General features: G+C 41.9%; 1 protein-coding gene across 3 annotated transcripts in view; it reads right to left on the minus strand.

Moving 5' to 3' along the window:
• The window catches only part of sptbn5 (spectrin, beta, non-erythrocytic 5), an 89805-nt gene that overhangs the window by 17902 nt on the left and 57458 nt on the right, over nucleotides 1-14445 (minus strand). For all 3 annotated transcript variants that reach the window (XM_030044087.1, XM_030044086.1, XM_030044088.1), the window contains exons 56-61: nucleotides 13783-13950; nucleotides 13523-13611; nucleotides 12785-12971; nucleotides 5208-5276; nucleotides 4751-4894; nucleotides 1763-1959 (exon numbers count right to left, since the gene is read on the minus strand). In XM_030044087.1, coding sequence (XP_029899947.1) covers nucleotides 1763-1959; nucleotides 4751-4894; nucleotides 5208-5276; nucleotides 12785-12971; nucleotides 13523-13611; nucleotides 13783-13950 — 854 coding nt within the window. The remainder of the gene's footprint in view (nucleotides 1-1762; nucleotides 1960-4750; nucleotides 4895-5207; nucleotides 5277-12784; nucleotides 12972-13522; nucleotides 13612-13782; nucleotides 13951-14445) is intronic.

The following is a 14445-nucleotide window of genomic DNA, read 5'->3' on the forward strand; positions in this document are numbered from 1 at the left end:
ATTATTATTTTAAAAATGTAAATTACTTATCAAACAAACCTAACAATTCAGCTACCAATGGATGAGCAGTAGTATGCATGTGATAACACAGACTGAAAAATAAGCCAAAGTGATACCTCTTCTCTGAATGGACAAGCTAGGCCAGTGTGCTGCTGTTAGCCAGTGAAAATAAAGCGGAGTGGCCACTCTTCACTTTGTTACACAATCTATGTCAGTGCGCTGCTGTAGCCTGGAAATCCCGGTAAAATAAGACAGTCGCCTAAAAAGTAAGTTGTTTTTAGACACTTTCACTTGTTTCAGGATCATTTTCCTTGTTCCACTGGCAGTTTTTTTTTTTTTTAACTTACTGAACTGTGTTTTAAACACAAACAGCTAGCTAAGAGGAGGGCTGGGAAAGTGGAAATTTGAGAGGTCGGTTGGTTTGACAAGATCCTTTAATTCACACGTGAGCGGGCAAACACACACGCCGCACAGATCGGCAGCGTGTGTGAGCTCGTCGTGTATCATCATATAGCAGTCAAACTAAGCTGCATTTTCACTTCCACTACCAGGATGCCGATTAACACACACACTAGCGAAGAAACCGAAACACAAAACAAAACCCTTTCTCGGCTCTGTTCTTCCTCTTTGGCAGTTTTGGCAGCGACTTCCGGTGCAGTCTTGTTGATACAGCGCCACCGCATCGGCGCAATGCTGCAACTGCAGTTAAAATGACATCCATCTACCACAACGCTTGTCAGAAAATAACGATTTTCCCAACGTCAGAGTTTTGAGAGTCCCGTCTGTTTGAATGGGAAGAGGGTAGACGCCTACATGTGGTGTTCCAGCGTCTGTACTCTCATTTGTTTCCCACACTGAGGGACTCAGTAAACAACAGAGTCATACATGTTTTCTCAGTGACTTCAGTGCCACAGAAAAACAAAACTCTGCATTTATTTTGCTATCCACACATCAAGATGACCGTATTCTGCCTTGCAGCTTCTCATGTTGTAACCATGGTAACTGTGTCTTTGGTCATATCAAGCACATAACGGAGCCACAGAATGCATAAAATGCATGCAGCTGAGTCCTGACCGCAGCGTCCCGGGGTCAAATCAGAGCACAGGCCCTTTGCTGCATATTTATTTATTCATTCATTCATTCATCTTCTAAACCGCTTATCCTCACTAGGGTCGCGGGGGGGTGCTGGAGCCTATCCCAGCGCACATAGGGCGAAGGCAGTGAGACACCCTGGACAGGTCGCCAGTCCATCACAGGGCAATATTTATTTATTTATTTATTTAATATTTATTTGACAGGGGCGATACAAACAACATTGCCACAAAAAAGGGAAAATGTGATGTATATAAGACGTCTAGCTTCAGCTAATTTGCAGTCTTTGTCCCTGGTCAGGCTTTTAGAATACAATGAGATATACTGAATACAGAAAAAAAGATAAATAAATAAATAATAGATAAATAAATAAATATCATTCCCTCTCCTTTCCTGTCTCTCTCTATTGTGACTATCAAATAAAGCAGAAATGCCAAGAAAATAATCTAAAATAAATGAATAAATAACCCGTTTCTGAAAGGAAAACTGAATGACCAAAACATGCAGACCAAGGACCCGGAGGAGCTGGTGGTCTGAGGTAATGGCTCTCGCTTGTGGGCGATTTCAGAGGCATTCCCCTTCCAAAATATAGCGCCTACACAAGGGGATGTTTGAGGAACCCTCCTAATCCGTACGTGTGCCCGTTTGGACGTCCGTCCTCTCTGTGTACCTGTCTGGATGTCCCAGATGCTGCAGCGAGGCTCCGGTCTCCTGCAGCCTCTCCACCGTCGTCCTCTGGTTCTCCAGCTCCACGTTCAGGGAGTCCAGCCTCCTCAGCAGGCCCTGCGTCGCCTCCTCGCTCTTCCCACAGTCCCGGGACTCCAGCGCCACCTGCTGCTCCTCCAGCCACAACTCCAGCTCCGACACCTGGGCAGCCAGACGGACTTGGGGTGAGCTCAGGGCCCGAGGATGAGGTGGGTTGCCTTACCAACCTTCTGGCCGTTTTGTCATTTATCCAAAACATACAAACTCATGGGCACTCGCAAGCACACATACACAAGGTTGTACTGATTGAGTAAAATCCCCGGGTCACACCACACACACACAAGAGGCAGAGGTGGAACTATGTGTAAACTAATTTATTGACAAGGTAGATTGGGCAAATAAAATATGAAAAATAAAAATATAGCACAGCTGCTGGCTTATGATGAAACAATAAAACGTGCCTGCGTAAGTGTCCAATTAAAACAGTCTTTCCTCTAAACAGTCTATATGAGTAATATACTCAGTCCATTCCGGCGGCGTCCCGGTATCAGTCCGACCGTGTGCGTGGTGAGGCTCCGTCGGGGCGCGCATTGAAGCCGCCTGGACGCGCTCTCCTAACAGCCCAAACCGCTATCTTAACCGCTAATTTATCCGCTATCCCTAAAGTGTGTGTGCAAGATAGCAATTTTAGGGATAGCGCATGAAACACGCCCACGGACACACCTCCAGGCGCAAATGATGCAGTCGGCATAACGGATAGCGGGTAGCGTGGGCGCAAGATACCGTTTAGGGATAGCGGAAGTTCCTAAATCCACAATTCACGGGTAGCGGGTGGCACAAGATAGGGCCCAAAATCTCATATCCTGATATCGGTCATTTCATATCCTGATAGCCATACATATCAATCAATCAATCAATCAATCAAACTTTATTTATATAGCGTCAAATCACAACAGATGTTATCTCATGACGCTTTACAGGTAGAGCAGGTAAGGACCACACTCCACAAATTATAGTAGAGAAACAAGAAACCCAACAGATTCCCTCCTGAGCTCTTGGCTCTTGGCGACAGTGGCAAGGTAAAACTCCCCTTTAACGGGAAGAACCCTCAGGTAGAACCAGACTCAGGGCGGGCGGTCATCTACCTCTACCGGTTGGGTGGGAGGGGAGAGAGAGAGACAAGGAGACAGAGACAGGGAGATAGGGACAAACTGGGACAGCAGACAACAGCAGAAACAGCAGGATATCCTGAACAGGTAATCTAGATGGAAGTGACACGCAGCATCCAGCCTTCTCATCTGCAGCTGGATGACCTTCCAGGATGAGCAGGACAGTTTGACCTAGACAAGACACAAAAAGCACAACGAAAGCAAAGGGGCAGTGGACTCTGGAACAAGCTTGCACAGAAAAAAAAAAAAAAAAAAAAAAGGGTATGGGGGGGACAGGAAGAAGAAGAAAGGAAGAGGGAAGAGGAAGATTAGAAGAGAGGAAAGTGCTCAGAGCGTGATATGAAGTCCCCCGACAGTCTAGGCCTACAGCAGCATAACTAAGGGCTGGTCCAGGGCAACCTGGGCCGACCCTAACAATATAGTCCAGTCATTTTATGAAAAAACCTAGGACAAATTGCAAGAGAAACAAACTCAACTGATTTTGTATCCTCAGTTTGTCCTGAGTGAGGGGAAAAAAGTCCCAAGAAATCCCATTGGTGGAAAGTTTTGAAAATCACCTATTTATGACCATATATTACCAAAAAACACTGTTTTTAACACACAGGGGAAAGGGGCTCAACATTTTACTTTCAGATATCACTATAAAAATTCACAAGATGATTTCACACACAAAGACAAGAAAAAAAGCCAATTACAAGTTCTTTGAATTATTCTGTTTACACATGCATATCACACATTATCTGATTTGATATGCACTAATAAGGAATATAAGGAATAAATGCCAGAACAGATATTTAAACAGTGAATTAAAAGGTTACTATATATATAATAACCTTTTAATTTACGGTTATATAGTAACCTTTTAATTCAAGGTTACTGTATATATAGTAACCTTTTAAAAACAGTGTTTTTTGGTAATATATGGTCATAAATAGGTGATTTTCAAAACTTTCCACTAATAGGATTTCTTGGGACTTTTTTCCCCTCACTCAGGACAAACTGAGGATACAAAATCAGTTGAGTTTGTTTCTCTTGCAATTTGTCCTAGGTTGACCCCAATTTTGGTCTAAAATTACTGGACTAATAAGCTTTGTCAAAAAGGAAAGTTTTAAGTCTACTCTTAAAGATAGAGAGTGAATCTGCCCTCCAAACTGAGATAGGAAGATTGTTCCACAAACGGGGAGCCTGGCATTGGAAGGATCTGCCCCCCGATCTGGTTTTAGAGATTTTGGGAACCACCAGTAAACCTGCATTTTGGGAGCGCAGACCTGCATTTTGGGATATCGCACTTTTTCTGTAAGTTACATGAATAAACAGCTTACATAAAATGACCACATGGAAAGGCCTATTTCACATTAGATTTTGAATTACACTGTTGACAAAAAGTACTTTGTATTTTATTATTTTTCTCCTTTTATTTTGAACCAATTTAACTCTAAACAAAATATAAAATATGACCATGAGTAATGTGTCTATCTGTACATGCTTCCAGATGCTGGCGCAATTTTTTCCCAGTTAGCAACAGTGCCATGAATGCACCATATGCAGCAGCATTTCTTCAGTCAGTTACCCGAGCCATTTCATTTTTCTGTTAAAACGCAGCCACAGGTGTTGGAGAAAATAACTTCCCACAGTGAGCTGATCTCTGACACCACAAAATAAACAAAACAAAGCAAAACATGAAACGTTTTTCTATACTGGGATGATAAACATCATCATATTGCATAACCCACCTCCTGCATCTTTCACACACACACACACACACACACACACACACAGCGTACCTCAGTGAGGAAGGTGTGGATGCTGAGCGCCTCCTGCAGGAGCTTGCCCTTGTTCTCAGCCTCGGTCCTCAGCTGCTCGTAGAGGCTCCTCAGCTCCTCCAGACGCTCCCTGATGTCATGAGACGCAAAGTGCCGACCTCTGACCTGAGGGAGGAAAACAGCAACCTCACAGGTAAAGGAAAACTACCTTTTCCCCTTGCTAATCAATTCTTCACATCATAATATAGAGTTTATTCCACAATAAATGCCAAAATATCCTCTTTTTTAATAAAGTTCAAGCATTTTCACATCAAAATCCTCCTGATTTTACTTCCTTTTAGCATGCCAGTGTGTACGATCACAAATTCACCCAGAAAATGGTTTGCTTCAGTTTTAGAGTGTCAGGTTTGGTCCAGGTTTTGTTCAAAAAACAAACTAACAAACAAACAAAAGACAGAAAAAGTGAAAGACTCCTCACCAGACTCTGTCCCGCCTCCTGGACCGCCTGGACCAGTGGGGCGCGGCTCGAGATCTCCTGCATCATCGCCTGAAAACACACAATCACAATCAAAGAGACCATTCGCAGTCCTCTGTCTTTATTTAGCACTAATCCCTCTGGGGTCCCTCTCACAGAGCCTGGAACCGCAGATAAGATGGAGCAAACAATTTTATTAAAGTCTGTTAGTTAGTCACTCGCTCAGCCAGCTGATTAGTCTGTCAGTCACTCGTCCTGTTTCAGAGCGACTGAATCAGTCAGTCAGATGGTTAACCAGCTGGTCACTCTGTAATTTATAACAACTTCATACAACTAATAACTTAGTACAACACACACCTTATTTACTTAAATGAAACTGAGCTTGACTGCAGTAAATTGTACTATTCTAAAGAATACGTGTGTGTCATGTGTGTCACGGCCCCTCCTTTAAAGCAGGGTATATGCAGGAATCTTGAAGTTAATTTTAATACCCTTTTAAGACTTTTTCAAGACCCTTTCAATATTTTTTAATACGTCAGCGCACAACAACAGAGTACTTTTTACCACGGATCTTTTGTAGCACAGAGGAGATATGTTGCTCAAACACTCGGTATGTAGTGTTAGCGTATGTTTATGAGCTGTAGAATATAATAAATTATCTTGAAGGAGTAGATGCTAAATTATTATTTGTTTTAAAAATGTAAATTAATTATCAAACGGACCTAACAATTCAACTACCATGAGCAGCAGTATGCCTGTGATAACATAGATTGAAAAATAAGCCAAAGTGATAGCTCTTCTCTGAATAGACAAGCTAAGCTGTCAGTGTGCTGCTGTTAGCCAGTGAAAATAGAGCGGAGTGGCGACTCTTCGCTTTGTTACACAATCTATGTCAGTGCGCTGCTGTAGCTGGAGAGTTTCTTTGCCTTTTGGACTGGTACGGTGCCGGTGCAGGTGTTGTAATGTTTTTTTTTTTCTTGGTGGTGCAGGTGCAGGTGAAACGACTGGAGGGGTTGTGCCACCCAGATTTGCTTCCCTCCATGTAATTTTCCCCAGACATACGTTCATATTCCACACAAAAACAGCATTTCATTCAAATTATGTCAAATTCCGCGTTAAAAAATAGATTCCTGGGGACTTCCGGCGGCGCCAAGTTCATGTAGGACGCATAAATTTGAGCTCTGCTGATTAGCCAACTTACCAAAACGATATTTGAACAACACTCAGCAAAAATATGCCCAACGACACCACAAAAACGAGCGCTACCGATAGACTCGCTAGATATCAGTTTAGAAACAGAGAAGGGGATGAAAAATCATCGGAGTTAACTGATGCTATCAAGCCTGCTAACCCCGACGAAGCTAGCGCTGGCAATGCAACTGAAACTGCCGCTAACAACCTGGAGGGGATGCTACAAGCTATCGCTCAGTCGAACCGAGAAATACGGGGGGACATTCTACAGATGAGGAGGGATGTAAAGGAATTTGAGGGCCAAACTAAGGAATCATTCACAAGGCTTGAAACATCAGTTGGAGGTTTGAGTGCACAACTAACAAAGCTGGAAGAGAGGGTCGTTGATGCGGAGGAGCGCATAACAACCACTGAGGAAACCAACACAGCCCACGGAAAAGCCATCGCCTTCCTACTGCAACGCGAGGCAGAATTATTTGAACGGTGTGAGGATCTTGAGAATAGGCACAGAAGACAAAACCTAAGGCTGTATCAGGTTCCTGAAGGAAGCGAGGGGAGAGACATGGTCGCCTTCATTAGAAAGCTACTGCCGACGGTGCTGACTAATCTGCCGTTAACCGAAGACGACATCAGGATTGACCGGGCGCATAGAGCACTCATGCCAAAACCGAAAGAAAACGATCCGCCTCGATCCATCGTGATTAAATTTGCGGACTTCACAGTGAAGGAACAAATCCTACAGCACGCCTGGAGACAGCGCACAGTGAAATTGGGTGAGAAACAGATCTACTTTGATAATGACTACTCGCCGGAACTACAGAAGAAACGCGCTCAGGTCAGATATGTTGTGAAACAGCTCAAGGAGAAAAATGTGAAAGCGAAGTGCATGTACCCAGCCCGACTGAGGATGATGGTGGGATCTGAGGAAAAAACTTTCCAGACGGTGATGGACGCAGCACAGGTGCTTAAAGACCTCAACATCCAGATCCGAGTTGACGAGAGGGATAAAGTAGAGCGCGAGTTGGCCAGACATAGATGGGAGAGACGGGCTGCCAACCGAGGAGGACGGAATGTCAACATGTTTACAGAGAAAGACTGCAGGTTCTTTTTTCACTGAAGAGAGGAGAAATACTGGGCAAAAAGTAAGGTTTCTCCATGTTAACTAGACAGTTGAGTAGCAACAAATAAGTTAATGGTAAATGGTTATAGTTAATTGGTCTTATTACCTTTAATGATAATGGTGTGTTGGGCTATATGTTTTAAATATACATATCCTTTTTCTTCTTTTTTTAAAAAAACACTGTTTTAAGTTTATATTTCTCTTATTTATATTTATCTACACTTTGCTGAGTCCAGAATGTAACAACAGTGTATTAGTTGGTCGTTTTGGTTTGTGGCATCGGCTGTAACTGACTTATTATGAGTGATTTACACTCAGCCACTATGGGGCTGCAGCAGTTAACCCGACAGGAAGGGTCTGCCGCACGATGTGACACTATCCCGGAGGGCTCCCGCCACCCTCTGCCCAATCCTACACGGGGACTGGCCACTACTGGAGATAGGCCAGTTGAGGACTTGGAAGCCAGGTTGTTGTGTTTGAGTTCTAATGTTTTTTGTTGGGAAATGTGTATAGTTTCTGTTTTGTTTTGTGTTACATCCTTGACAACTCATAGGTCTTCTACAACAGATGATGGTGCACTTGTCATGTATAAGTTGACTACAAAACATCCCGACAGTAAGGATTGAAATAAGTGTAATATGAACGATCTAACTGTAGTTAGTTATAACATAAAGGGTCTGGGAAATCCAATCAAAAGGAAAAAAATTCTTAACCAACTTAAAGCTCTACATTGTTCAGCTGCAATGATACAGGAGACACATCTCTCCGAAGCAGAACATCTAAAACTAAAGAGAGACTGGGTGGAACAAATATACAGTGCATCTCATGAAGGAGGGAGGAAAAGAGGTGTCGCTATTTTATTTAGAAAGAATGTTTTCTTTAATTGTGAGAAAGTGTTAAAAGACAAGGAAGGTAGATATATCATGGTGATAGGTACGATTGGTGAGAACAGATTTACATTTTTGAACTTATATGCTCCAAATGAGGACTGTCCCCTCTTTTTCAAGAAAATAGCCTCCAAACTGGCGGATGAGGGGAAAGGAATCATATTGGTTGGGGGGGACTATAATTGTGTACTAAACTCAAATACGGACCGATTACCTCCTGAAAAGGGACCTAGAACTAGAAAAACAACTACTGTTCTGGGAATGATGGATGGACTTGGCTTGATTGATGTATGGCGATATCATCACCCCAGAGACAGAGACTATACATATAGGTCCCAAGTTCATGGGAGTTACTCCAGATTAGATATGTTTCTTGTTTCAAAGGCTGATGTGCACAGAGTGACAGAATGCAAAATAGAACCTATAACTTTGTCAGATCATAGTCCCATTGTGATGAAAATAAACTTGGGTCAAGAAAAACAAATCAGATATTGGAGACTTAATGTCTCAATATTGAATGACCCCCTTATCCAACAGGAACTACGTGACAGGCTAAAAGAATATTTTGATTTAAATGACATTGGAGACGTTACTCCATCTATTTTATGGGATGGTGCCAAAGCTGTTGTCAGGGGACACATCATTCAAATTACATCGAGACTTAAAAAACAGAGGGAAGCTAAGAGACTTGAACTAGAGACTGAAATTATCAGGCTAGAGAAAGAACACAAAATATCAAGAAAAAGGATCACATTAGAACTGTTAAAACAGGAGAGACAAAAATTAGATGATTTCCTCACATATAAAGCAGAGGGAATGCTCAGATTTACAAAAAGAAAATATTATGAAATGGGGAATAAAGCGAGTAGATTATTGGCTTTTCAGTTACGGAAAGCTCAATCAAACCGTGTGGTACCTAAAATTAAACACCCCGACACAAATAGAATTACCTCTCAACCAAAAGAAGTAGCAGAGGCGTTTGCTGCATATTATAAAAAATTATATGAAGGTCAAGAAGTGACTGGGAAGGAGAAAAAAATAACAAACTTTCTAGACTCAATCCAATTGAACAGATTATCACAGGATGAGTCTGAGTTGCTATCCTCCCCCATAACAGTACAGGAAATAATAGATAGTATCAGTAAATTAAAAAATAGTAAATCCCCAGGTGTTGATGGATACACTGGGGAATATTACAAGACTTTTGTTGATGAGCTAGCCCCAATTTTATGTCGGGTTTATAACTACGCACTGGATGAAAAGGACCCCCCAAAAACCTGGGCAGAGGCAATCATCACAGTTATACACAAAGACGGAAAGGACCCTACTCAATGTACAGGATATCGGCCGATTAGTTTGCTTTGCCAGGATTTAAAAATCCTGACCTCCATTTTGGCAAATAGATTACAAAGATACATCCGTAAATTAGTTAACAGTGATCAAACTGGGTTCATAACTGGACGGCAGGGCACCAATAATGTCAGACGAGCTCTAAATTTACAATTTATAGCCTCTGGTAGAAAGACTCCATCAATGCTTCTCAGTTTAGATGCTGAGAAAGCATTTGATAGACTAGACTGGGCGTTTTTGGAGCAAACAATGGCTCATATGGGCTTCAATGAAACTTTTTTGAATTGGATTAGTGTTTTATATGAACCCGCGATCAAGAGTCAGAGTTAATGGCCAATGCTCTGATTTCTTCGAGCTGGGACGGGGCACAAGGCAGGGGGATGCACTCTCACCAGCCCTGTTCGCACTTAGCATTGAGCCTCTTGCAGAATTGATTAGAAGTAACCCCCTTATACAAGGAATAAGGGATGAGAGGGGAAACCAACATAAAATAGCTTTATATGCAGATGACATATTGTTATTCATTGAAAATCCCTCCCATTCAATCCCGGCTCTTCTGCAAAGCCTAAATGAATATGGCTTGGTATCCGGTTATAAAGTTAATCCCAGTAAATCAGAAGCGATGATGGTGTCCGGGGCATGGCCTAGCCAGCTTGATGATATTGTGGCCTTTCGCAGATCTAAACAGGGTTTCAGATACCTTGGGATCACACTCACTCCCCAGGTAGCACAACTATACCAGGCGAATTACAAAAAAATATTTGGGATATTTAGAAATGAATTGGCAAGATGGGATGTCCTACCATTATCTCTATTGGGCCGAGTGGAGGCTGTTAAAATGAATTTACTTCCCAGAATTCTGTTCTTGTTTCAGTCTCTCCCAGTCGGGATCCCAACATCAGCCTTCAATATGCTGGACAAGCTTATATCTAAATTCATTTGGCAAAATAAGAAACCAAGGGTGAGGCTTAAAACGCTCACTCTTGGGAAGGACAGGGGTGGACTCAGCCTTCCTAACTTGAAATATTACTATTGGGCTGCACAATTAACAGCAGTGGTAGCTTGGGTCAACAACGATTCGGAATCAGGGTGGGTAGACATTGAACAGAACTCATTGCAAGTATTACCTTTATCCTCCTTAGTGTTTTTGAATAAGCAGTCTCAGAAGAAACATGAAATCAAAAATATATGGGTGAAACACACCTTGAAAATATGGTCAACAGTCCAAAAGAGAATAAGAGGGACAGTCGCCCTTTCAAGGGCTATGCAGATCGCTGGAAATCCGGACTTCCCCCCCTCAACAACAGATATCACTTTTAAGAGTTGGGCAGGGAGAAACCTAAAGGTCATTGACCAGTTGCTCTGTGACACTGGTATACAGCCATTTGCATATCTCCAAGATAATTTTTTTTTACCCCAAAGGGATATGTTCCGGTATTTTCAAATAAGACACTACATCACAAACCATGTAGACTGGAATATAATTAGAAATGCTCCAACCAACATAGAATCTTACTTCATCAATATAATTAATAATCAGATACCCAATAAAAAACATGTTTCCCACATATACAGAAATCTGTTACTAGATACATCAGACAATACTTTTTATATAAAAAATAAATGGGAGCTGGAGTTAAATATTATAATTGAGGATGAGGAGTGGGAAACAATTTGTAGTGGATGTCACAGAGGTATTAATAGTAACATGTGGAAGGAGTTCGATTGGAAGATGAAAACAAGGTTTTTTAGGACACCTTCTGTTGTCTCTAAATCTCTAGATAACCCAACTGCAATATACTGTTGGAGAGGATGTGGAGTGGTTGGTGACCACTCACATATATTTTGGGACTGCCCAAAGATTATTCCTTTCTGGAGGGGGGTAAAGAGGGAGATTGATAATGTTTTGGATATTAATATAATATTTACTCCAAGTCAGTTTCTGTTTGATCTAGCTCCTGAAGGCATGTACACTAGAGACCAAAAGCACTTGTTACATATACTCCTGATGACTGCTAGGAAAATGATAACAATAAAATGGCTGAATCCACAGCCACCTACAGTGGCACAGTGGAAAGAGAAATTGAGGGAGGTGTATGGAATGGAGGCTTTAACTGCTCAATTACAACTAAGGTCTGATGTCTTTGGGAGGAGGTGGCTACCTATAGCTAGATATCTCTCTAACTGAAGAGAATCCCACATTATGCTGGATTGTCCTAAATGTCTATCTGCCTATTTATTTGTCTATTTATTATTTCTCTCTGATTCAGTATACTCAGCCTTCTAGACCCTACTGGTTTTTGTTTTGTTTTGTCTTTTTGTCATGTCCGATGCACTCATATATAATTTTTGATGTTGTCAAGGAACTTTTGTACTGTTTGTACTGTGTTACTACTTAAAAAAAAATAAAGTTCAAAAAAAAAAAAAAAAAAATAGATTCCTTTTTATTTGGCTAACTCCGTGATTCGGCCCTAGTTAAGTTGAACGCATGGATTCATGTCACATTTCGGTGCGTTCGTTATATGCACTGGGAGCGCCAGAGCGTACTTTGTGCTTCTGAATTTCCACCCGCCCGCCCGCTCTGGCGCTCTCAGAGACGATTTACGAACGCACCCACACTAGCCTATTTTTTTATGTACCTGTTCATCTTTGTTTTTTAATAAAAATGAATAAATTCACACACTTTTACGATGTTTTTGGGACTCAAACTCTTGGACAGCTAATTCAGAAAAGACTTTATAAAGTCGTGATAAGACTTTTTAATACTTTTTAAGGGTCTTAATTTTCCCAAAATTGATTTATCACCTTTTAATACTTTTCAAGACCCCGCGGATACCCTGCAAAGTCCTCCAGCCCATATGACCACACAGCCTGTAACACCTGATCAGTGCCTCCCCTGCACTCTGTGGGCAGATCTGGAAAATGTATTACGTTTTGTATTCAAGGTTTTTATTTCAACATGAGGCTGAAGTTATTACAACATGCAGATGTTACTACAAAGAGCAGGAGAAGGTGAGTGAGTGTGTGAGTACCTGGTGTTTTTTAACCATCTGCTGCGCGCTGCCCAGCGTGTCTCCCCAGTCTCTGGCGGCGGCGTGCGGCAGGCGGTCGCTCAGCCAGGCCACCTCCTCCTCCAGGTCTCTGCTGAACTGGAACAGGAGCTGCCAGGCCTCCAGGGTTTCCCTGCGACTCTGCAGGGGCCGCGACAGCCCCGTGAACCTGACAGGTGAGCAGGACAGCCAAATATTAACATTTACTGATAACAGTAATGCTTTATTTACATAGCACCGCTCATACAGGCAGTGCAAAAAAGTGGGGGGAGGGGTCCCATCATTTTAGTGTTAAGACTTATAAAACAGCAAAGATTAACTCATGTCATTCCTGCATTACTAATTCATTACTAGACATTCATCATCATTTTAGTGCAGCTTTATCCTAAATATTCATATCACAGGGCTGTATATATTACTGTATATTATAGTCTGTCACGTTTCGAGTTTCTGACACATTTCCACAACAGAACGCTCGCCATCCAATTGTCAAAAAATATTTCTTACAGAAACCTCCAGATGTCAAGAGTTTTTGACACCAAATCAAAGCCTGAATTTTTCTGTGGTGTTTCTGCGGGTCTTGGTGCCCTAATGTGGTGTTTTGGATGAATTTTTATTTATTCTTGAGTAGCCAAAAATGGTTAAAATTTGCACCAAATCTGTGCAAACAAATGGTATGAACCATTTAAGGGGTTAAATACATATCCACAGATATCGGACCTGCTGATGGTGTGTGCCACTCTGGTCTGGATCTCCTCAGCCAAGAAGTTTCCCTGAGACTGGAAGCTTTTTGCTGCGTCCACCAGGCTCTGTTAATTTAAAACAAAACAAACAAAAAGAGCAAATTAAACTTAAAAAAATCTGATGCATTTGCTGCAATATTAACCACAAAGAAATCCCTGCCAAAACCAGATTTTTCCCAAACGTGTTTTCTCCTGCAGTCGGTGCAGCTCGTGCAGAACACAGGCAGAGATCTCGACCTGGATTCTGTCTCGGTGTCCGTCCAGCTCCTCCTCCAGCCCGTGCAGAGCCTTCAGCAGCCGGCCCACGGACGGCAGGTCGCTTCCACAGTCCTCACTGGCCAGCTCCCTCTCCACGGAGCCCACCCACTCCTCCATGTCGTCCAGGGAGCGCTGGAACTGCAGCGCCTGAAACGCAACACGCACAGCTGCAGCTTTCAAAACGCCCAAATGTAGTAAGGATTTGTTTATGCTACCAGACACAACGGCATTATAGTCCAGTCATTTTATGAAAAAACCTAGGACAAATTGTAAGAGAAGCAAACTCAACTGATTTTGTATCCTCAGTTTGTCCTGAGTGAGGGGAAAAAAGTCCCAAGGAATCCCATTGGTGGAAAGTTTTGAAAATCACCTTTTTATGACCACATATTACCAAAAAACACTGTTTTTAACACACAGGGGAAAGGGGTTCAACATTTTACTTTCAGATATCACAATAAAAATTCACAAGTTGATTACACACCCAAAAACAAGAAAAAAAGTCAATTACAAGTTCTTTGAATTATTCTGTTTACACATGCATATCACACATTATCTGATTTGATATGCGCTAATAAGGAATATAAGGAATAAATGCCAGAACAGATATTTAAATAGTGAATTAAAAGGTTACTATATATACAG

The sequence above is a fragment of the Myripristis murdjan genome, chromosome 22 (assembly GCF_902150065.1).
Source record: "Myripristis murdjan chromosome 22, fMyrMur1.1, whole genome shotgun sequence".
NCBI lineage: Eukaryota > Metazoa > Chordata > Actinopteri > Holocentriformes > Holocentridae > Myripristis > Myripristis murdjan.